We start from the raw sequence: 24,923 nt of genomic DNA on the forward strand, positions 1-24,923 counted from the left end.
CTTCTCATGTGATAACCAGGAACATGTATAAAATTGTATGTGTTTCTAGATTTTTCTGTTTTGGACTCCCAAGTGTAACATCCACATGAGTGGAGAAAGAAGTGTTGAAGCAAATGGTGGAAACAGGGAGAATAGGCCAGAAATCTGGTACTTGTTACCCAGAAATGCTGCCTGTTTCTGTTCTCAAGAGCCTCCATATCATGCAGTAAGACATAAATAATGGAACGGAATCACAATCTTTTCCTGTTGTCCTAGGTTCTGTTCTGTTTCAGAGGGGTTGACATATGGTGCATGGCTAAGAATGGACATTTAATGGGGTCTCATCCAGACATTGACATGTGATCTTTGCTCGTCTTGAACTTGTGCTAGTGGAAATATATTTAATGTATCTACATGGGTATATTAATTGGAATTTGGTAGTGCAGATAACAGGCACATTTAATAACCCAAGTGAAATCAAGTAAAGTTTGAAAGCATTTCATTAATATTACATCTTTAGGGCTTGACTTTATAATCAGCCTGCTCACTTAACAAACTAAAATTCAACATAAACTACAAATATAGTACACTTTGCATTATACCATAGCAGCCACAAATTAATGAGTAATAAATAATGCTGTGAGCCACTAGAAAATGATGCTAGTAACAGAAGAAACGTTTGCACTCACTACACCCATGGCTTTGCTGTACTTGACGAATATTATCATTCAGGAAAATTTTAAGGGATTTTAATGGTCAGTTACTGCCAATGGTCAATAATGACCTCATTATTGCATGTGCTTACATTTTTGTGACATCAGAGGAAAGAAACACTGCAAAACCCAGAATTTTCCAAATTAATTGCTAAAGGTCTTCCAATACAAACTCTTCCAACTACACTGGCACATCATACCCTTTTAACTGTTTCTAGAGCTAAAGTGAAAGCAGTAGTGTATTTAGGAAAAACAAAAAGAAAAACCTAGCATTCAGTTTTTATGCAAAATCACCAAGACTTTAATGTAAAGGGGTCCTTTAAAGAAACACACTATTCTCAAAGCTATATTACTTTATATGGCCATATGCTGGGATCTCACATATAAATGAAATTGGACTTCGATAGCCATAAGGAGAAATGCCACTTTTTCCTCCCAATCCTTGGACTAATGCTGTTTAACTTTTTTTCTTTTTTTTTTTCCTGAGACATGGTCTCATTCTGTTGTCCAGCCTGGAGTACAGTGGCACGATCTCAGCTCACCACAACCTCTGCCTCCTGAGCTCAAGCCATCCTACTGCCTCAGCTTCCTGAGTAGCTGGGACTACAGGTGTGTGCCATCACGCCTGGTTAGTTTTTGTATTTCATGTAGAGATGGGGTATTGCCATGTTTCCCAGGCTGGTCTCAAACTCCTGAGCTCAAGTGATCTCAGCCTCATAAAGTACTAGGATTACAGGTGTGAGCCACTCTGCCTGGCCCGAGCAATTTTTGATGCATAATTTGACATGAAATTTCAGAAGGCTTGTAAGCCAACACTCCACCCCCATCCTAACAAACGCAGGTAATCATTTCTGTTTAAAAGCCTCTGAAAATAATACTGATGTAAGTAGAACAGCATACTACTTCTTACCTAAGAAAATATGGCTGTTTTCATGTTCTCTTGTTAAAGAATCGTTGTGGGCAGATAATGAGAAGCAGAGCCTAAGGAACAGAATGGATAAATTGGGAGGAAGAGGAGAAAAAATAATAGACTGGTCTTTGAAAGGATAAAGGTTGAAGAATTGATGAGTTATATTTGCAAGACAGTTAGTGATTGATTTTGGTATCTTTTAAAGGCTTGTCTACATTATAGAAACACATTGAACTAGAAGAGAAAGATGAGAGCCCTGATAAAAATTTAAGTATTATCCTGAGCCAGTCCTTAAAGGGAGCATGCTATGTAGCCCTGCTACATTGACAATGTATATAAAAGGATATCTATCTAAGCATTCTTCCAGGTATCAGTTAGCAAATGTTGTTAGCAAGTTAAAAAAATGTCTCTAGGATCTGTGTCAGGAAATGCCCTTATTTGTATTAGCCTAGTCTTCTCTCTAGGATTGTTACTTATGAGCAGAAGTTGTTCCACGTATTGTGTACTTTTATTTTCACCTTAGTTTCCTTTCATAAGTGTTATATCAAAGTTCTGATGATTCATTGAATAATTATAAGTAGCAAAATTAAAATATTTAAAGGAAATTAAAAAGATGAGACTTTTATAAGACTCGTATTCCTATATCAGACTGCAATTAATTATGGGATTGGGAAAAAACACAAATTATTAAAAAATAAAAACTGCCCAGGTGCAGTTGTTCATACCTGTAATCCCAACACTTTGGGAGGCTAAGGTGGGAGAATCACTTGAGGCCAGAAGTTTGAGACCAGCCTGGGAAACATAGCAAGACCCTGTGTCTACAAAACACTGATAAAAATTAACTAGTGTGATGGCCTGAGCCTGTAGTCCCAGCTACTTGGAAGGCTGAAGCAGGAAGATCGCTTGAGCCCAAGATGTCAAGGCTGCAGTGAGCCAAGATTGCACCACTGCACTCCAGCCTGAGTGACAGAGCGAGACTCTGTCTCAAAAATAAATAAATAAAATAAAAACTATCACCACCAGCACCACCAAAAAGGAGATCTCATAAGCTTTTTTTTTTAACATTTCCAAGACAAAGACTCTCTAAGCTTCTTTTTTTCTCATTCTAGAAAGCTAATGATAGAATTCTTTTTTTTCCCCTGAAACCCTCAGCTACATTCACCATGTCCTGCATTTATTGTTGACAGCTGTTCAAGACCTACAAGGTGAAGTTGAATATTACACACTTTTTTGGAGTTCTGCTACCTCAAACGACTCTCTAAAAATCTTGCCAGATGTAAACTCTCATGTCATTGGCCACCTAAAGCCAAACACAGAGTATTGGATCTTTATCTCTGTCTTCAATGGAGTCCACAGCATCAACAGTGCAGGACTTCATGCAACCACTTGCGATGGGGGTGAGTCCAGATTCTAAAGGATATTTGCCTCAGAGATGCGAATGAAATTGATTGATTCTTGCCGGGGTTGAGATCAGTCATCCCTCCATTATAAAATTTCCGGTGTAGGAGGGAAGGGGGCGGGGGCTAAAATGCTTAAGTGCTCACTGTCGTCAGTAGCAGATCAATAAGCAGTCCCATTGAGACAGAAGCACAAGCTCTAATAATGAGATATTAGCCCAGTTTGTTCCTGTTCTTTTCAGTGTATACTTATTTTAGAGCTGAGTTCACATCAATAAATGGTGACATTTAGAAACATTTTTTTTAAGATTTGCCCTCAGAAGCAGTATGTTTTTCAAAACGACAGCCAAACACAGTGAGAGCCCTCCCTGAGTCACCAGAAATGGTAGGTGGAAGTTCAGCCACTGAGAAAAATTGCCTATGACTCATTTCTAAGCCAGTTAGCAAGGGGGAGGAAGCAAGGGAAGCAACTTGTGAATCTGAAATGTGTTTGGAATGGTCTTTCTAATCTTTTTGGCTTTATAAAGTCTCATTATAAACATTATAATATCATTACCTCCCAAGCAAGTGTTCCAGGTCATTAGCAGAGCTCTTTAAGTGTGGAACCCATTTCCCTTTGTGGTGCCAAAGGTCGGCACCTTTTGTTTATAAAATAGGGTAGATCACAAGGACAATTCTTCAACTAGTTAAGATGGGTTCTTATGATAAAAATAGGTCTTTGCATAGTTATTTCTGACATGCTTGAATAATTATGCAATTTAACGCTAAGCAAGATTTTTTTCTTATGTTAGATTTCATCATTACCTATGATAATCAACATTCAAAATCATTTACATAATGACAATATTGCATTATTGCTTCATATTGCTTGAGTTACAAGCTAGTAACATCAAATGATTTTTCACGTTCCACCAGCCTCATTGTATTTGAGTTTTATTTTTTGCTTAAGGAGCAAATTTTATTTCCTTCCCTCCCTCCCCTGCACCTTGAAGGTATAGAGTGAAGGGATGGAAAAAAGACAAAAAATAGATAAGTGTTAGTGGTGCAGATGGGTGACTAATTCATCATCATATCCCACTGGTCATATAGTATTGAAGATTAGCACTATGCTGGTGGTATAAAGCATTTTACCACCAATTCTTATGGTTTCTAACTGAGAGTATAATAAGCCAATTTACAGAGGACTACAGACTGTGATAACTTCATCAGCGAAAAGCAGATAAGCAACAAACCCTTTGCTAAACCTAAATACTAATCTGCATTTAGCTTAACATGTGCTTTTTCAGAGACAGCTGGAGTTTATTCAGTTTCTTCCTTTAATTCTAGAGCCTCAGGGCATGCTTCCTCCAGAGGTTGTCATCATCAACAGTACAGCTGTACGTGTCATCTGGACATCTCCTTCAAACCCAAATGGTGTTGTCATTGAGTATTCTATCTACGTAAATAATAAGCTCTACAAGACCGGAATGAATGTGCCTGGGTCGTTTATTCTGAGAGACCTGTCTCCCTTCACTATCTATGACATTCAGGTTAGAACATTGTTTTTTGATGGTTAGGCTTATGGATATGTTAAATAAAACATGCCAGGCTATGTCTTCAAGTGGATATCTTCTGTCTTGGTTACAGATTATTTCATTGGTGGGGAAGGGAAAAGAGAGAAGGGAAATTGATCAGAATTAAATCTGTGTGCTGTAGGCAAACATGTGAGTCTCTGGAGAGAAGATAATGATAATATGGAAAACGATGGTGATGAGGATGGTGATGAAATTCTCACTGGCAAAATCAAGCTAATCATGTATTCTAAATAAATCTTGCTGAGCAGTTTACCTTTTCCCGGGATCTTTTACTGAAATCAAAATCAGAATCAGTTTGTAAATGTGGAGATGTTTTTTTCTCTTCCCATTTCTCCTATTTACTAATTTAATATCTCCAGAGGAGTTATGAAACTTCACTTGGTGTCAATTTCCCCTTTTGTAAGGGCAATGGACTAGATGACTTAAAACATTCTAGCCACCTCTAGCATTCTGTGATTCTGAATGTAACAGGAAGACATATATAAAAAACATAGCAGACAAAAAATATTAAAAGGTTTTATCTGAAGTTGAAAGAAATATATTTATTCATCACTCAAAAAATGTTCAATGTTCTCCTCATATGTGAGAGCAATTGTGGTTAAAATTTTTTGCCCTTGGACTTCTTTGAGAATCTTATGAAGTCAGTGTACTCTGCCTTAGAAAAATATTTATGCACTTGTATGACAAAATTTAACCCATGATTTCAGAAAGTGCACTGATCACTTGAAGCCAAATTCATAGACTTCTTCAGGGGCTACTGGCCTTAAAAGTAGAAAAAGTATAGGGAATACTAAAGCATATAAAACAAGGAACTTATCTTCACGGAATTGGAAATCTTGTTGGAGTACCAAGCCATAAAAGATAACAAGGCTAAATGTGCAAATGAGTGATAAAAAAAAATCAGAGTATTTCAGAAACCCCACATTTACAGAAAGCTTGTAATTTACTAAATTTTTTAATGAAGCTGCTTCTAAAATTCATAAGAGCTTCGTAAGATAATTTTCAGAAGATATTAAGCACAGAAATTTTATTTGACCACAGAAACTTTTTACTGGTTCTATCCATTTAATAGTACTACCTCATTCAGGTTTCCATTTCCTTTTCCTGACATTTGAGGTTAAGACATATAATCATCTGGCTACAACAAACACTTTAGTCTCCCCTACTGGACTCATAGACCTAGCTTCCTAAGAAAACCAAATAAAAATATCTTTGAATAAAGAAGAAAGGTACATTAATTATTTTTCTTTTTTTTTTCATTTAAATGTATTTTATTTTAAGTTCCTGGATACGTGTTCAGGACATGTAGGTTTGTTACACAGGTAAACGTATGCCATGGTGGTTTGCTGAACCTATCAACCCATCTACCAGGTATTAAGCTGCACATGCATTATTAGCTATTTATTCTGATGTTCTTCCTCCCCTGATGCCCCCTCAACAGGCCCCAGTGTGTGTTGTTCCCCTCCCTGTGTCCATGTGTTCTCACTGTACAGCTCCTACTTATAAGTGAGAACATGTGATGTTTGCTTTTCTGTTCCTGCATTAGTTTGCTGAGGATAATGGCTTCCAGCTCCATCTAAGTCCCTGTAAAGGACATGATCTCATTCCTTTTTATGGCTGCATGGTATTCCATGGTGTACATGTAGCACATTTTCTTTATCCAGTCTATAATTGATGGACATTTGGGGAGATTCCATGTCATTGCTATTGTTAATAGTGCTTCAATGAACATATATGTGCATGTATCTTTATAATAGAATGATTTATATTTCTTTGGGTATATACCCAGTAATGGGATGGCTAAGTCTAATGGTGTTTCTGGTCCTAGGCCTTTGAGGACCCACCACACTGTCTTTCACAATGGTTGAACTAATTTACATTCCCACCAACAGCATAAAAGCCTTTCTGTTTCTCCACAGCTTCACCAGCATCTGTTGTTTCTTGACTTTTTAATAATCACCATTCTGACTGGCATAAAATGGTATCTCATTGTGGTTTTGATGTGCATTTCTCTAATGATCAGTTATGTTGAGCTCTTTTATATATGTTTGTTGGCTGCATAAATTCTTCTTTGAGAAGTGTCTGTTAATGTCCTTTGCCCACTTTTTTTGATGGGGTTGTTTTTTTCTTGCAAATTTGTTTAAGTTTCTTATAGATTCTAGATATTAAACATTTGTCAGATGGATAGATTGCAAAAATTTTCTCCCATTCTGTAGGTTGCCCATTCACTCTGATGATAGTTTCTTTTGCTGTGCAGAAGCTCTTTAGTTTAATTAGATCCCATTTGTCAATTTTTGCTTTTGTTGCAATTGTTTTTGACATTTTTGTCATGAAATGTTTGCCTGTGCCTATGTCCTGAATGGTATTGCCTAGGTTTTCTTCTAGGATTTTTATAGTTTTGGGTTTTACATTTAAGTCTTTAATCCATCTTGAGTTACTTTTTGTATAAGATGTAAGGAAGGGATCCAGTTTCAATTTTCTGCATATGGCTAGCCAGTTTTTCCAGGACCATTTATTAAATAGGGAATCCTTTCCCCACTGCTTGTTTTTGTCAGATTTGTCAAAGATCAGATAGTGGTAAATGTGCAGTCTTATTTCTGAGATCTCTATTCCGTTCCATTGGTCCATGTGTCTGTTTTTGTACCAGTACCATGCTGTTTTGGTTACTGTAGCCTTGTAGTATAGTCTAAAGTCAGGTAGTGTGATGCCTCCAGCTTTGTTCCTTTTGCTTATGATTGTCTTGGCTATACAGGCTCTTTTTTGGTTCCATATGAACTTTAAAGTAGCTTTTTCTAATTTTGCGAAGAATGTCATTGGTAGTTTAATGGGAATATCATTGAATCTATTAATTACTTTGGGCAATATGGCCATTTTCATGATATTTATTCTTCCTATCCATGAGCATGGAATGTTTTTCCATTCGTGTCCTCTCTGCTTTTCTTAAGCAGTGGTTTGTTTTCATTGCACACCATGATTCCCGTAACCTACCTGAGTTGTCTTAGCATGAAATATGTGGACTAATGTTTATGTTCATGATTCTTATGGTGAGTCCATGTATGCAGGTAGGCCATAGGCCAAATTATAAAATAGAAATCATGCTCCAAATAAGTTAGAAATATAGCTATATAAAAAAGGCTAACACAAGAAGGTGATGGAGGATTTGCCGTATTGTCTTCTTCTGACCCCTGTTCAGGAAAGCTGAGTTTTCAAAAGTTGCCTTATTCATTTGCTTTACCAAGACTCGAAACACACAACCTAGAAGTGAGAACACTGTGTGCTGTGCATGCATGTGCAGCTCAGCTTTCTGACTCTGGATCAAGAGTTAACGTTTAAAAATGTTCTATGGAAAAGGCTTTATTTATACCACTACTGGTTTGAGTCAGGTATAAATAACTCAAACCAGTAGGTATAAAGCCTCCTCTTCTGGTAGCCTGAGGAGAGTGGAAACAGATGAAGATACAAAAGACCAAAGTAGAATCCAATAATAGAATTTTGTTATTAGTGCCTAAGATATTCTTATTCCTGATTACTATATTTTTTGTGAAGCTTTTTGCAGTCCAAGAATATTGTACTTGATATAGCTGTTGCATTTCTGGAAATTTGAACATCAAATTTCAGTGGTTTTCATTATGATGTCAAAGGTGATTTAGTTTCATTTAAAATAAGCATTTAATTGGAATGCCTAATACTTTAGAATTAAGGCTCTCTATGCTAACCCCATCGTAAAATAGCTATTGATTTTAAAGCACATAACACAATCAAGTATCTATTTTTTTTTTTTTTTGAGACAGAGTCTCACTCTTGTCACCCAGGTTGGAGTGCATTGGCACGATCTCGGTTCACTGCAACCTCTGCCTCCTGGAATCAAGCGATTCTCGTGCCTCAGCCTCCCAAGTACCTAGGATTCCAGGTGCCCACCACCACACCAGGTTATTCTTTTATGTGTATTTTCAGTAGAGACAGGGTTTCACCATGTTAACTCAAACTCCTGACCTCAGGTGATCCGCCTGCCTAAGCTTCCCAAAGTGCTGGGATTACAGGTGTGAGCCACTGCACCCAGCCAAGTATCTACTTTTTGAATAATCCCTTTATATGTCCCTTTTACAAAGAAATAATAATTTCATTTTTATTCAATTTTACCTCTTTTTAATAAATATAGTAAGCTTTATATTTGTGTTTCATTCACATGTTATACAATATAGTTTTAGCACTAGAAATAGGTCCCAAAATGGAGACTTGGAATGTTAACATTAGTAAGAATAAAAAAATATTGGCACATTTCTCTAACATTTGAGGTTAAAACATATATAATCATCTGGCTACAACCAGTAGTCATTGGTCATTTTCCTTTGAACAATGAATCAAAAGAAATGTTTTCTGGAGAAACATTTTAATATACCTAAGTAGTTTAGAGCTTAAAGTTATGTTTAACATTTAGATGAGAAGCCAGTAGGGTACAGTGGAGAACAACTCAGATATCCCAAATCTTACCAGCTTGACAATATTCCCTGGCTTCTCTGTAAATTTGTTTAAATGGAGTTATGAGGAATCAATACAATTATTTGTGCATATATCCATTATAATATTTGGCACATATTAGGTACATAATAAATTCAGTTGAATTGATTCTGAGTTATCTCATTATGTATCATAGAATCAAATTTTTCCAATATGTATAAAGTTCATTTTCATTAATTATATTACAGCGTTATATTTTAAGTTCATCTGCCTTTATTTCAGATTTAATTGGACATGCTCAGAATGTAGGCGCTTGATAGTGTTTAAATATCCACTATTAATACCTCAAAAGACTATATGGCATCAATAAGTAACACAGCTCATACAGCATTATGAACATATGCCTCAACTAACATTTAGGTACCCTATGAATAAAGTAGCATATCTAGTAAATACAAGAATCACATTTGCCTTTCCTCAACCACCAAAGGAACAATCAGAGAACCATTTCACATAAAAGCTCGGAATTAGTGTTTAAGATTCATCAGTACCTAGCTTGCCTTCTCCATTTATGTATTATATGCTTAAAGTAAATTAGCACTGTAAAAATACATTTCTCTTTGGTTTATTCTTTAATTGAGAGCAGAATCATATTGCTTTATAAATGTTCCCAATCTTTTGTATATTCATTTCTCTCTCCTCCCTCTTGGTTAACGCGTTCCTTTTGTGTTACTAATGCTTGATGAACCACATTTCTAATCTTCAGTTATTCCACCCTCCTCGGTTTTTATTCAGATTAGGTGGCAGAATTAAAGGGATGAATGATGATTTTCTGCTGTGATTAAGGTAAAAATACAACTGCATCTGGAACAAATGGATATAAAATAGCTCAGCCATATTGGAAGGCTTCTCTAGGCCTCATTTTTCCTCCATTAGACATTAGCATTTAGGCTATTTGTTTTACAGTGTCAAGACTTCCAGAAGATACCATCATTACACTACTTAGTTATAGATTTAGAGAACAGTAAGCAGTGGTAACCTATTATGCTTGCAAACTGTCACTTGGGCATCTTCCATTCCTTGACTATGCTCTTGAGTAGATTAATGTATCTTTCTCTTTCTGAATAGTTGCAACCAGAGAGTAAACATCATCATTCCCATTACTAAATCAATTGTCTTGATCCCAATTCTGTACCTTCCTCTGAGCTCCTTCCTTTGGAGTCAGTTAACATCAAAAATGAATATTGATTAAACCTCAAGAGGCTATAGAGAAATACAAGAGATTCATGTGAAATGAGGGAAGGTGGGATTCAGACTATTGTTAGTAACTATTTCAAAAATGGTTGCATTTCTTTTTTCTAAACTAATGTTTGCAGGTTGAAGTCTGCACAATATACGCCTGCGTGAAAAGCAATGGAACCCAAATCACCACTGTGGAAGATACTCCAAGTGATATACCAACACCCACAATTCGTGGCATCACTTCAAGGTACAAAATTTTGTGTCAGTTAAATCTAAGGAACTCTGATCAGAAGAAATGAAAATAAAAATCAAAAGTATCCTCTCGGCCATGACAATCTCATTTAATGGGTTATTATAAGTGTGTGTATAAATCAAATTTTTGATATTATTTCACAGATGTTAATCTTCACTGGACATCCAATGACATTTAATCTTTAATTTCCCTGATTGCCCAGCCTCAGATTTCTTATTTAGTAACCTATAAGCAAATACTTGAAATACATGTCTCCTTATTTGAATGTGTCCTTTAGTGAATCCTTTTGTGAAGCATAATAGAAGCTTAATTGTAATGACTACCTTCTAACTTAATCTTTTTGAAAAAAAATTGATTTTTATACATCAGAGTGCCCTAAAGCTAGAAATCTGTAAAATTAATAGGGCAGATAATATTTAGATAACCATTACCAATTTTGTCAGCTTCTTGGTAGAATCACCTTATTTTTCCTTATTCTTTTGTTGCTGAGAAATGACCATAGTTTGAAAGCGAGTCTCTTTATTATTCATAATTAGTAACAACAATAATAATAATATTTGGTATTGTTTCCAAAGCTGAAAATAAGATGGTAAATTGTTCATCCGTTTGTATCAAGTTGAGGCTGGGAAAAGAAATCTTAGTGCTTTCACATTATACTTTTTGCTTAACCCAGATGAATCACCCTTCACTTACACATACAAACAACACACACATACACACACACACACACACACACAGACACATACACACACTGTATAATCAGTCTGTTATTCATGTTTCAATTCTGAAGGATTCCTCTATGACATGTTGAAATTTCTAGATCTTAAATCAGTTAAAAAAAATAGTACTGGTTTTGGCAACCAATGGTTAAAATAATTAGAAAAATCCAACTAACTGGACTGTTAGCTGTTCATGGCAATAATCATATCTTGTCTCCTTGAGTATATCTTCTATCAAACACGTGATAGATACTGATCTAATTTTTGGCATACTAATTAGTTTATAATCCCCCCAGCAGATAGCCCCCAACCTATTCACAGTATCATCTACTATGCAGGGGGAAAATAGTCATATTAAATGGGCATTAGAGACCTTTATTCTTTTAGCAAACACATTGGTGGCTATAATAATACAGAAGGCAAGGTCGGGCACGGTGGCTCACGCCTGTAATCCCAGCACTTTGGGAGGCTGAGGCGGGCAGATCACGAGGTCAGGAGATCTAGACCATCCTGGCTAACACGGTGAAACCCCATCTCTACTAAAAATACAAAAAATTAGCCAGGCATGGTGGCAGACACCTGTAGTCCCAGCTACTCGGGAGGCTGATGCAGGAGAATGGCATGAACCTGGGAGGCGGAACTTGGAGTGAGCCGAGATTGCACCACTGCATTCCAGCCTGGGCGACAGAGCGAAACTCGGTCTCAAAAAAAAAAAAAAAATATATATATATATATATATATATATATATATATATATATGGAAGGCAAAAGTAATACAAAAGAGCATAAGACATGATTCTAAATTTGCAAAGTTCCAGTCCACTGTGGAAGATACTCCCCTAAATAAATTTTTATAGAACAATGTGAAAAACACTATAATAAGAGGTTTAGATGTGCAAGAAGAAAATAAAGAGAAAAATAGCAAACTTTACCCAGAATTATCAGTGAAGGCATCATGGAAGATGTGACATTTGAGTTCAGTCTTGAAAAGCTCAAGGAAGAATTATAGTTAGGTGGGTGGATGTTTTCAAATTCTTGTCTGCTGGCAACCCCATGACTCAAGCCCATGTGAATGACATAACAGAATATGCCTCATATTACATATTTATTTATAACTGAAAATAATATCTAAGCTTTATAAGAAATGGAACAAATGTGACTGTGTCTCTAGGTTTTTTTTCCTTTAAGATCATTGCACATAATAACAGAAGACAAATATTTTTAGTTGCATTAAAAATTGCTTGTATCCAAGTACATTAAATTGATAACAGAAACATTAAAAAGAGTATTACACAACAAGAACAAGGAAAGTGAGAGAGGAGACAACAACAGAAAAGAGATTGCAACACAATTTTGTAAGCAATATTTGTAAGCAAGAAAGAAGCAAATGATTGAATACAGTGGAGAAATTTACAACCAAAATATTGGTTGACAAAAGACAATAATGACAGGAAACAAACTGTTTTTTCCACAGAGAACTGGAGAGGCTGAGCACTTAGAAGTTTTAAGGCTGTAAAGAGGAGGAGAGAGGGTAAGGTTTAAAGCTGAAATCATGGGGTGAGACACAACTGTTAACAAATAAGTGTTTGGAATCCCAGATCTCTTGCATCTTTGCTGTGCTTCCAGGGGTCTATTTCTCTTCCTCCACATGACAAAGTCCACCGACCAGGTGGTGGACTGGAGAAACTGAGGGCTACTAGGCAGAGGGGAGCTGAGATGAGATGCAGAAGTAAAAACAGTGATAAAGTGAGACTACAACCTGAATGGTGGGCTTTTTGGCTAAGTTTCCCAGTTCTGCCCTCAAAAGCAAGTAGACAAGTCATAAACACCTCCAGATAGGAAACTGAACATACTTTTCTAGAAAAAAAAGAATGATCTCGAATAAAATACCTCCAGATAATAGCATATAGGAATCCCTAACAGTAAAAACAACTTGTCCTCTGGTCACCCAGTAGGGAAGTATGCCAATCAACAAGGCTCACCTACCTATAAAGCTTTTAGTTGGCTTTTTTTTTTTTTTTTTGGTGCATCACTCTTAAAGATAAAAAGGGGACCAAAATAAACAAAAGACATGATACAATAGATTCAGAGATAATGCAGGTGAGGAAAAAAAATTATAGCCTCAGACAGATAAAAGAAGATTCTCTAAGCATAAAACAAAACCAGCATACTTAAAAAAATAAATAAATAACCAACGAGGAGCAAACCTCATGGAAATTAAAAGGGTGAAAAGCTGAATTGAAACTTTTGAAGAAAGTTCAAGGGAATGTCTCTGAAAATGCAATGAAACACAAAGATTTAAAAGAGAGAAAGAAAAAGAAAAAACAATAGAGAGCATCCAGGAAGTCTAATATTTGAATAATAAGAGCTTCGAAAGAGAATCAAAGGAAAAGAGGGAGAAAATTTTTTAAAAAGACAAGAAAATATCCCAGAACGAATGTACTATTGTGCAGATCAAAAGATTCCCCGGATACCAACAATATGACTAAAAAGTGATTACATATAAAGGGATATTATCAGGAAATTGCAGAGTACCATGTTTAAAAAGCACATCCAAAAAGCTGCCAGGAAGAACAGACACTACCACAATCAAGACATGAAGCAGCATCATGATGTCGGGCTCCTTTATTGCTAACCCCTCTTCTACCCTTCCTAAAACTAAGCAAACACTGCCATGTTTTGGTATGTATAATTCTGCCTTTTCCATATTGTCATGTAAATGGATCGTATAATATGTAGTCATTCAAATGGCTTCTTTTAGTTAGCATAAGGCATTTAAGATTTGTCCTACTTATTGTATTCATACTAGTAGTTCTACACATACTTAGTAGTTGTCAGTTTTTGTTGCTGAGTAAGATTCCATTATATGAAAGTTCTACAGTTTGTGCACATTTTGGATAGATTTCAGTTCTCCGTGACCATGATTAAAGTTGCTATAAAACATCTATATACAGGTTTTTGTGTGAAGATATATTTTCATTTCATTTGGGTAAATACCCAAGAGTTGGATTGCTGAGTCATAAAGAAACTGCTAAACTGATTTACAAAGTGACTGTAACATCTTTCATTCCTACTAGCATTGTATGAGAGTTCAAGTTGCTCTACATTTTTGCTCGAACTTGAGATAATATGAGGTGTTTTCCTCTTATTTTTTAAATAGTCATTTTAATAGATGTTTGTGGTGTGTTATTAAGGTCTTAAATTACATTTTCCCTAATGACTAATGATACTGATAAGCTTTGCAATTGCTTTTTGCATGCATTTTGGCATTTGTTTACTCTGGGAAATGGTATCTGCACATCTTTTGCGAATTTGTTAATTAGATTCTTTGTTTTCTTATTTTTGAGTTTCGAAAATTTTAATAATATATTTTGGATTTGAGTTTTTTGTCACATCTGTGATTTATAGATATTTTTTCTCCACCTTATGATTTGTCTTCAATTATCTTATTTGTGTGTTTTTAAGAGAAAGAGTTTTAACTTTCAAGAGAGTTAGATTTGTTACTTTTTCCTTTATGGTTTGTGCATCTGGTATTTTATCTAAGAACTTTTTGCCTGAGTTAAGGTCACAGAGACTTTCTCTTGTCTATTTCCTAGAACATTTGTATGTTTACATGTTTAATTTATGTCTATGATTGGTTTTGTGTTAATTTTTGTATACACTGAGGCATGAGTCAAGGTTAATTTTTTTGGCATGTAAGTATTTAATAGTATCAACAAAATTTTTGGAAAGATAATATTTTCTTTATTGAATATTTTTAGATTTTTGTCAAAAATCAATTTAAACACTTTTTGTAGGCCATTTTTGGACTCTCTTTTATGTTCAGTTTATCAATATGTATGTCTATACCAATACTGCACAATCTTGATTACTACAGCTCTATAGTAAGCTGTCAAATCACATTGTATGAGTCCTCCAACTTTGACCTTTATAAAAATCATTTTGGTCTTTCTCACTACTTTGCCTGTCCATATAAATTTCATAAACAGGTCATTGATATCTACAAAACATGTGATTTTGATTAGAACTGCATTGAATTTGTGGATCAATTGGTAGAGAATTGACATCTTAACAATATCAAATGTTCTGATTCATGAACACGCTGTTGCTCATTTATTTGCATCTTGTTTCCTTTATTTTGTCAGTGTTTTATATAATCCACTATGCAAATGCTGCACATATTTTATTAAATTTATACCTAATTATTTATTTGGGGGGTGCTATTATTAATGTTTCTTTAAAACAAATTTAAATCCAATTGTTTGTTGCTAGTGTGTAGAAACACAATTAATTTTGGAATAGTGAGCTTACATCCAGCAACCTTGCTAAACTCCTTATAAGTCTTAAGAGCTTTTTTGTAATTCCCTAGTCTATATACATCTTCTACAAAGAGAAACTGTTTATTTTTTTCCTTTCCAATCAGTATGTCTTTTATTTCTTTTTTCCTGCCTTATTGCACTGGATAGTTTAATAACGTGATAAGAGCACATTCTTGACTTGTTCCCAATCTTTGAAAGAAAATTTTCAGTCTTTTACCCTTAGATGTGATGTTATGTATGAAATTTTTGGCCATGCCTTTTATCAGGTTGAAGAACTTACTTTTTATTTTTAATTTGCTGACAGTTTTCATTATAAATGGACATGGAATTTTGTCAAATGCTTTTTTGACATTTTAAATTTGTACTATGATCAATTATATTTACTGATTTTAAATTATTGAACTAGCCTGTATTCTCTGGATAACCACAACTTGGTTGTGACATATTTTCTTCTTCATATATTGGGGGATGCAATGTACTATTATCTTATAGAAAATGTTCATCTGTGTTCATAAAATATATTGGACTGTGTTTGATTTTCTTGTAATACCTTTGCCTGGATTGGGTATCATGGTAATTTCTGGTCTCATACTAACTTGGGAAGCATTTCCTTCTTTTCCATTTTGTGGAAGAGATTGTATAAAAGCGTTATTATTTCTTAAATCTTGGCAAAATTCACCAGTGAAACCCATATTTGCCTGGAGTTTTTCTTTGATGGAAGGTTTTTTAACTCGGAATTCAATTCCCTTAATTATGTATGATATTTTGGTGATTTATTCTCCAGTGAGTTTTGTCATCTTGTGGGGGCAGAAAATAGGTTAATTTAATCAAATTTGTCAAATTTATTAGCAGGAAGTTGTTTGTAGTATGTTTGTACTACAAACAGCAATTCGTTGGAACTGATTTGTAGTCTTTCATTTCTGATATTGGTAGTAAGTGCTCTCTGTTTTTCTATTCAGCCTAGAGTTTTATCAATTTTGTAGATCTTTTCAAAGAACAATTTTTGGCTTTATTTTTTTTCTATATCATCTATATTGTTTTCTATTTTCCGTTTCAGTGATTTCGGCTCTCTCTTGTTTTCTTCCCTCTTGCTTTGCTATTCCTTCTCAGTTTCTTATAGAGGAAAACTTTCATTATTGATTTGAGACCTTTCTTCTTTCCTCTCAGTCCTGTTTCAGTATAGGGCTCACAAATTTTGAAATGTTGCATTTCACTTCATTTGTTCAAAATATATTTTAATTTTTCTTGAGACTTCTTTAACCCATGGATTATTTACAACGGGATTGTTTAATTTCCAAGTATTTGGGGATTTTTCAGGTAAGTTTCTATCTGAGTTTCTAGTTTAATTCTATTATGAACTGAGAACGTAATTTTAGAATTTTAATTCTTTTAAATTAGTTACAGTTTTTTCAGGGCCCAGAATATGATCTGTCTTAGTGAATGGAGAGTGTTTTGTAAATGTCAATTCGGCCAAGTTGAGTGATAATGGTGTTCAGATCATCTATATACTTACTGATTTTTTGCCTGCTTGTTTTATCAGTTATTGTGAGAATGGTGTTGAAGTCTCCAAATGTAATTGTGGCTCTATCTATTTCTTCTTCAGATCTATTAGTCTTTCCTTCATGTATTTTGATGTTTTATTATTAAGTGCATACATGTTTAGGATTGTTAATGTCTTGATAAACTGCCTCTTTTATCATTATGTGATAAGCCCTTTTACTTCCTGATAATTTCCTTGTTCTTAAGTTTATTTTGTCTAATATTAATATAGCCACTCCAGCTTTTGATTGCTTAGTGTAATTCTGGGTGATTTTTAGATTGATTCCTTCACATTTCGAATATTAGGTTATAAAAATCTGACTTCTGTTAAAATCCTTTGAAGAAAGTTAGAGTTCTTATTTACTTTTTTCAGCAGGTTACCGACTGGTTAGCTTCAGACTCCAAATTCTGTTTTCCTTTGCCAGTGACTACAGTCAGTTCCTATTTTTTCATAAAGTAGCATAGCAAAGCTATGAACTTTGCTTTACTACTCTGTGTCTGCACAATGGCTAATTTGGGATTTGGCTGTGGAATTATGTAATAGTTGTGATCTCAAAATCTTTGCTGTGCTGCTTGCACAGGCTATGCATGTGAGGCAACCATAAATGTGCAGCTTGGAATTGAGTCAGGACTTGTGTTGGTTCATTCATAAAATTAGCTTCTAGCTTTCTTCTCTCTGAAATGTCCCCCATCTTTCCAGCTCCTTTGGACTTCCTTTCCTGGATTTTTGGCTAGAATGATATGATTTCTTTTGAAATGTCTGCCTCCCAGCCTGCCTCCCAATTTGCATAACTAGAGTTGTTCTTAGGCAATGAGGTAAGAGGAATTCGAGAAAAAAAATAACAAGGACTTCCTCCACATTCTTTGGACTATAGAGGCCCCATTTCCTGATTTCTCTGGACAGAAAGATTTTTTTTCCCCCCGCTTGGGGCTTTAGATTCCAATTCAGCCACAGCTGCCACAGTGCAGCTCCTTGGCTCTAATCATCCTCAGAGCAGGGCCCAGCAGAAAGAAGACAAAACAAAACAAAACAAAAATGGGGGTTTTCCCTATACTCTCTGGCTTGCAAGGCATTTTGTTCCAGATACTCTAGCTGGAAAAAATTTACTTTCTCTAGGATTTTGCTTCCCTAGTTCACAGTTTCACACTGATACTGCCCTTGGGTTAAAGATGGGAAGTAAAGGAGGGGGAGAAAAAATGGGAAACTCACCCTGTAACATTCATTCTCAAAGTTTTCTCTCCCATCCTGATCAGCCTGCTATTGTTAACTTTTCGGAGTCCTCAGATAGTTACTTTTTATAATTGGTGCAGATTTTGAGTTGTAATCAGTGGGAGAGATAAGCTGTAATGGGCTTATTCTATATTGACCTGCATGGGAAGTCCCCCTCCACCAAAGTTTTCTTTCTTCCAGTGCCTTTGGCAACTTTCCTTTTTCTCCCCAGTCAGAAGCCTAGCAAAAACTTGATAGAAATCATTCATAACCAAATATTGGCATGTAAAATCTTTCCTTTCTTAAAATGATCCATAGTAGCAGAGTAACATTTTCCAAAGGCAAGACTCTAATGAGCAAGTATAGGCTGCCAAGCCATTAATCAAAATTAAACCAACACCAAAGCAGTTAGCCTCCTCTGTGCATGATATTGTTTGTGTAATTTCATTATACTTCTGGCAATGTATACTTGTTAGTTATGTTTCTATTTTGGTTTTAAAAAATCTTTTATATTAGCAACATGCAAAATGAAATGTGAAATCCTTCCAGAAAAACATCAGCCGACGGGGTCTACTTCTCTAACATTTAAAATAATTTGGTTTCTAAGAAGCCATACATTTCTTAGATTCTTTGTTTATTTTTGGTGAAATTCAGAAGTCAGTAAAATTTAATTTTCATATATTTCAATAACATACAGATAGCATACCAGCCTGTTTGATTACATGCGTGCAGTGTACCAACTCATCTTTGCCTTTGGCCTTAACTTATGCTTTGTTTTTGACTACATCTTCAGCAGTACAAGCCCTTATGCATGTTTTTCCTCTTACATATAAACCAAAGATTCCATAGCACACAAATATAGAAGGATCAAATGGACCCTTCTGGTTTTATAAGCTGCTGCTTCAGAAACAAGCCCTGTTTCTACATTGCATTTTCCATACTTGTCATATTATCATCAGCTCCTTCCATATCCCAAAAGAATACTAACTACTGATCGATAGCCCAGACATGTCTGGCCATGGCCTACATGTGCCCTGGGTAGTTCATTTATTTGTCTTGGTGGATTTGCTAGAGTGGAATTTAATCAATAGCTAATTCATTAATTCTGGTCCTCGAGAATGTAGAGACTGACCTGGATGAAGATAACTGGCTGGGTCTGGCTTTGATTGAAATATGACAAGCACTGCAGCTGACAGCTTCACCGGGTACTGGGCTGACTATGAAGTTTAGTTATTTATTCCCCATAAATGGAACAACTAAGAAAATAACACAAACAAGAAAGATGTTTTATTACATTACTGCTAGTATTCCAAAATGCATCATTTCCAGGCATGAGGCTCAAGGGAAAGCAGAGAAAGAACTCAGATCATGTCTTTTAATGTCTTTAATTGGAACCATGGCAGTTTTTTCACATCCAAATCAGTTTGGGGATGTGTTATTGATGAGGAGTGTGAGGTATAAAATCTTTGTAGCAGTCACAAATAATTGTTTTAAGATTTGCTTCTAGATGCCGAATGAGATCAATGATATTTTTACACACCAACTTTCCAGAAATCTTTCTGATAACAGCATAGGTTAGATGTCTCTAAATGAATGCTAAACCACTATCGTCATTAATGAATCTCTCTATATTTTTTTCTTTTTTGTTGTTGTTGTTGAGACAGGATCTCGTTCTGTCACCCAAGCTGGAGTGCAGCTCACTGCAGCCTTGACCTTCCAGGCTCAAGCAGTCCTTCCTCAGCCTCCTGAGTAGCTGGGACAATAAGCATATGCCACCACACCCCGCTAATATATTTTTAAAATTATTTTGTAGAGATGGGGTCTCACTATGTCGCCCAGGCTGGTCTTTTGAACTCTTGGGCTCAAGTCATCCTCCCGCCTTGGCCTCCCAAATTGCTGGTATTACAGATGTGAGCCACACAGCACCTGGCATCCCCCTATATTTTTAAATTACTTAATGTGGGGTTAAGTATGGTTCAAGAGGTTAGAGCTTGTGGAGAAAGAGGATTCTCCTTTTTTCCTCACCAAATTTTATGAGGCATGCTATGATATACTTTTTATGCTATGACATTAGATATCAGGGAATCTCTTCTATCCTTGATTTTTTCTGCCTAACTTTTCTCAGTGAATGATAGCTTCAACTGAAGTAATGATTTTACAGTTTTGTACAATTAAAAGAAAAAATATTTTACATTTAATTTAATTATTTAGCATTTAAAAGAAAAAATTAAGGCCACATTTCTGTTTGTTTGCTTTAATAGGGAGAGTGTTGGGCTGAAGGATACAGAATGTCAAATCATTTTTTTTCACCTGTATACCAAACTCGCTTACCAATATGGGCAATTGTAGACTATTTTTAATATGGACTAAAATTATCTGCTTAAATCTTTAAAGGATATGGGTAGAACCTTGAAAGAGAGAATTTGGAGTACGCTAAGTGCAATTTGTACAGATCCAATCAATAGCCTTATGGTCACCATGGCTTTTAGGAAATATTACTCATTTGATGGCCATGAGTTCTGATTATCCCATTCTGTTTAAGGAGACCTTAATAGAATAGAGTCAGAATATAGAATGTAAACAGAATAGATAGACAGAATATATAGAAAAGAGAATATTGGGCTTATTGTTGTGGCTCTGCTATCACTATTTTCATTTCCTTACCTCCCTCTTCTTCCCAAACTCCTCCTAACTTGTTTACCTCTTGTAGCTCCCACAGAAACAGCTCGGTGGCTGAAGTAGCCTTTGAGTGCCTTTCAGCAAAATCCAGTTCTTCCTCCTAATTCACTTTAGCCCTCAACTGCCACTTTGTCCCTGGTTCTCTGAACATTCATTGTTTTGTTTTGTTTTTATTGGTTCCATTAAAAATCCACTTATGACTTCTGGGTGTCCTCAGGAAAAAGACTCCCTACCTTGCTCAGGTAGTTCAGTCCTGCAATTTTAAGCCATACTGGTGTCTCAAAGATCTCTGGCCCTGTTTTCTCCCTAAACTCTAATCCCACATATCCACTTGCCTATTGATTTTATGTCATGATATTCACCCATCACTTCCATAACCATGAGACTCAAAAGTTAATTCTTATCTAACTCATCATCTTTTCCAACACCCACTTCTGCAAATGCACCACCATCCTGCATATTATCAAGGACATATATCTTTGAAGTATTTTTAATCCCCTGAGTTTATTAAACATCGATTTTAGTACATTTTCTTTTGGAGCATCTTCTCGTATATGTTACTCTTCTCCATTTCCACCACTACCACCCTGGTTCATGTTTTCATCCTTTAAGTTTATATAACCATTTTATGGAGCTGTCTTAATCCAATTAGATACAAAGAGAAAAAAATATTCTTTACTTTTCACCTGCTACTTACTGCCTTAAACACACTGTTTTGGCTATCCTTCCCTTAATTCTCAAATACCCCACAGGAACATCTTATGGCTTTCCAATTATTTTTGGTTATGAGTCTCACTTTGATAATTAAGATTCATGATCAAGTATTAAAAAATCCATTCCATCACCATCAAAATATTAGCCTCGCATCTAGTTCAAAGATTCTATCATTTCTAAAGCTCAGGCCTAATTGTAGTTTGCTCTTTTCTTCCCTCTTTCTTTTCTATTCCATTTTATCCAAATATGTTCCCTCTCAATGTTATTACTTCACTGCCATCACTGGTTGACAATCACAGCTCTCTATTGACAAGTGATGCTTTCTTGGGCAATTGTATTTTTTTTTTTGAGAGGTCCTCATGAGAATCTTTGAATAGCCAAATTCCCTTACACAAGTGTTGCCCTTTATAGCTGATCACTTGTGGTGCCAAAAGAGCAGAACATTCCAAAGACTCTTCCTGCTGGAGTCTCCTCATGCCAGAAGGCCACTGTCCTGGGCAATGTACCTTCAAGGTAGCTCAAGCCTAGCCATCTTGCAAGGCATCCACTTGGCTCTTGAGAAACTCATCCATCTATGCCATGCTATAGATCGATATTGTGGTATTCTAGGCTTAACCTTTCATTGCAGAACTGCTCTGGCCAATCTCTGGCCACCAGAATTCTCTAACTAAGAGAAGCAAGCTTTATTTTCTATGCTCATATAGACTGCCAAATTTAAGAGTTCTCTGTCAAGCTGTCCCAAGATCTCCTCACCACATTTTCCTCCAAGGACAAAAGGAGGGAAATGTGTGTTCCTTTTTATTAAAAGAACATGGGTTTTGCATTTTGACTTTTTACCTACTACAATTTATAATAAACATCTCAGTAGGATAATTAAATATTCAATGACTTGAAAGCAAAGAATTAAATTTGTCATATTACATTTATTTCATCTTTGTTAAAAGTGTTCTGATCATTTTTGATAACCATGATCTGGAATAATATTGAAGAACTTGAGTGTTACATAAATGATTGACAAAAATGACCAAATTGATTAGAAAAAAAGCCTGTGTAAACATAACCAGATAATCTAGAGCTATTTAATCCATAACAATTTAGGTTAATATTTTAGAGTGTATGAAGATTTCTTTTCTCTGGTCAAACAAATGTTTTGAAAAAAATTGGGATAAAATATTAGGATGAAATATTAAAGAATAGTAATGTGAACCTGTCTTCATAAACATTTGATCTGACTTGTATCATTTTGATATTCACCTGTATAAAGGTAAGTGATAGCAAATTATTTTCTCTACACTCCTTTGTAGCTTCAATGGTATTTTGTACTTCAAGGGACAATTGGAAGTGATGAGATCTGGGGAGGGTGAAATGCACCTGTAATCCTAACTAGTTGGGGGGCTGAGTCAGGATTGCTTGAGCCCAGGAGTTTGAGTCCAGCCTGAGCAACATAGCAAGATCCCATCTCTAAAAATAAATAAAGAAGAAAGTGATGACAACTGTGGGGGTGGCACAATAGTATGTAGTAGTAACAGTAGTAGAATAGTAATTTTGCTGACAATATGACATAATTAAAAAGAAATAACTACAACTAGAATGTCTGAACGCCTGATGAATTCATGTACCAAAATATGTGTAAAGAAATTCTAGTTCCAAAATGATGACATAGAAGCAAGCTGGCTTCACTCCTCTCCACAGAAAACAGAAACAAATGTACAGAGCTGAGATTATCACAGCAATATCCCAGAACTCAAATATGAGGAAAAGACAGTTCCTACAGTCACAGAGAAGTGAAAATCTCTGAGCAGATGGTAAGAAAATTGGACTTTCATATCCACAACACCCATCTCCCCAATATATTCAGCACCATGCTTGTGGAAAATATTTTCCTGACCCTTGATTTCTGCACTGGAAAAGTGCGATTGAAGTGGACAGTTTCCCGACCATCTTAGGTTACTTGGCAGGAGACCTTTACCTGCCTCAACCCACAGGAAGCATCAGGAGTGCCCGAAGGGATCTATCTCTGTGAGGACATCCAGAGACAATGTGGGGAGATGGGACTACCATCACCAGCCCTGGAAATTCTGCTCTGTAACTCCATAAAAGGAGATGCCAAATCAGAGTGGCTGTTCAGTAGCACCACACTGTAGTAGTTTCACTCCACAGGTTTCCTGGGCACCAATCCTCAGCCAGCCTCCTCACACTACCAGGATATCCCCTTTGGAACCTCCCCTATTTGGGAAAGGTGGTGTTCTGATAGTTTATGGGAGACAAGGCAAACCTGGACCTAAGGCACCATCTAGTGCCAAAAATGAGGCAGTGACCCAGTGAATTAAAAAAAATGAAAGGAAATGAACAGAAAAATTACAAAGAATCTCTATGCAAACATATCTAAGAAAAAACAAAACAAGCCAGACAGAGAAGACTGCAATAAATAACTAATCCTTCAATGCAAAGACATAGACATATATCCATAAGAAATGGAGAGAAGAGTAATATATGAGAGGATGCTCCAAAAGAAAATGTGCTAAAGTTGCTGTTTAATAAACTCAGGGAATTAAAAATAATTCAAAGATACATATCCTTGATAATATGCAGGACGGTGGTGTGTTTGCAGACATACAACTTCTTTAAACAGGGAAGTAGGATCTTCTCAAGCTGACAAAAGCAAGGAAACAGTGACTGACCCTAACAAGATGGTGATAGGTGAACTCTGTGACCAAGAATTCAAAATAACAGTTTTAAGGAAACCCATGATCACCAAGATAGTACGTAAGATAAATTCAGACATTTCTCAACAGATTTAACAAAGAGATTAAAATAGTTCAAAAAATTAAAAAAGAAATCTTGGATCTGAGAAATACATCTGCGAAAGTGAAAAATTCATTAGAGGCTCTCAATAGCAAAATAGATCAGAGGAAAGCATCAACAAACTTGAGACAGGCTATTTGAAAATACAGAGAGGTGGGGATAAAAGAATGAAAACAAGTGAAGATCACCTACAAGATATATAGAAAACTACTTGAAAAGACAAAATCAAAATCTAGGAATTATTGGTGTTCAAGAGGAAGGTGAACAAGAGCAAGAGGTAGAAAGCTTTTTAAAAGAAAGATTAACAGAAAACTTTCTAAAATGTAAGAAACAGAGAAATATCCAGATATAGAAAGGTCAGAGAAGACCAGATTTGATTAAAATAAGATTATTCCAAGGCATATAATAATCA

General features: G+C 35.7%; 1 protein-coding gene across 1 annotated transcript in view; it reads left to right on the forward strand.

Moving 5' to 3' along the window:
• USH2A (usherin) overlaps window positions 1–24,923 on the forward strand; it is a 795,293-nt gene that overhangs the window by 567,573 nt on the left and 202,797 nt on the right. The window contains exons 45-47 of the mRNA XM_012506628.2: window positions 2,790–2,999; window positions 4,326–4,528; window positions 10,408–10,520. Of these exons, the coding sequence (XP_012362082.2) occupies window positions 2,790–2,999; window positions 4,326–4,528; window positions 10,408–10,520 (526 nt within the window). The remainder of the gene's footprint in view (window positions 1–2,789; window positions 3,000–4,325; window positions 4,529–10,407; window positions 10,521–24,923) is intronic.

This window comes from Nomascus leucogenys, chromosome 5 (genome assembly GCF_006542625.1).
Source record: "Nomascus leucogenys isolate Asia chromosome 5, Asia_NLE_v1, whole genome shotgun sequence".
NCBI classification, from domain to species: domain Eukaryota; kingdom Metazoa; phylum Chordata; class Mammalia; order Primates; family Hylobatidae; genus Nomascus; species Nomascus leucogenys.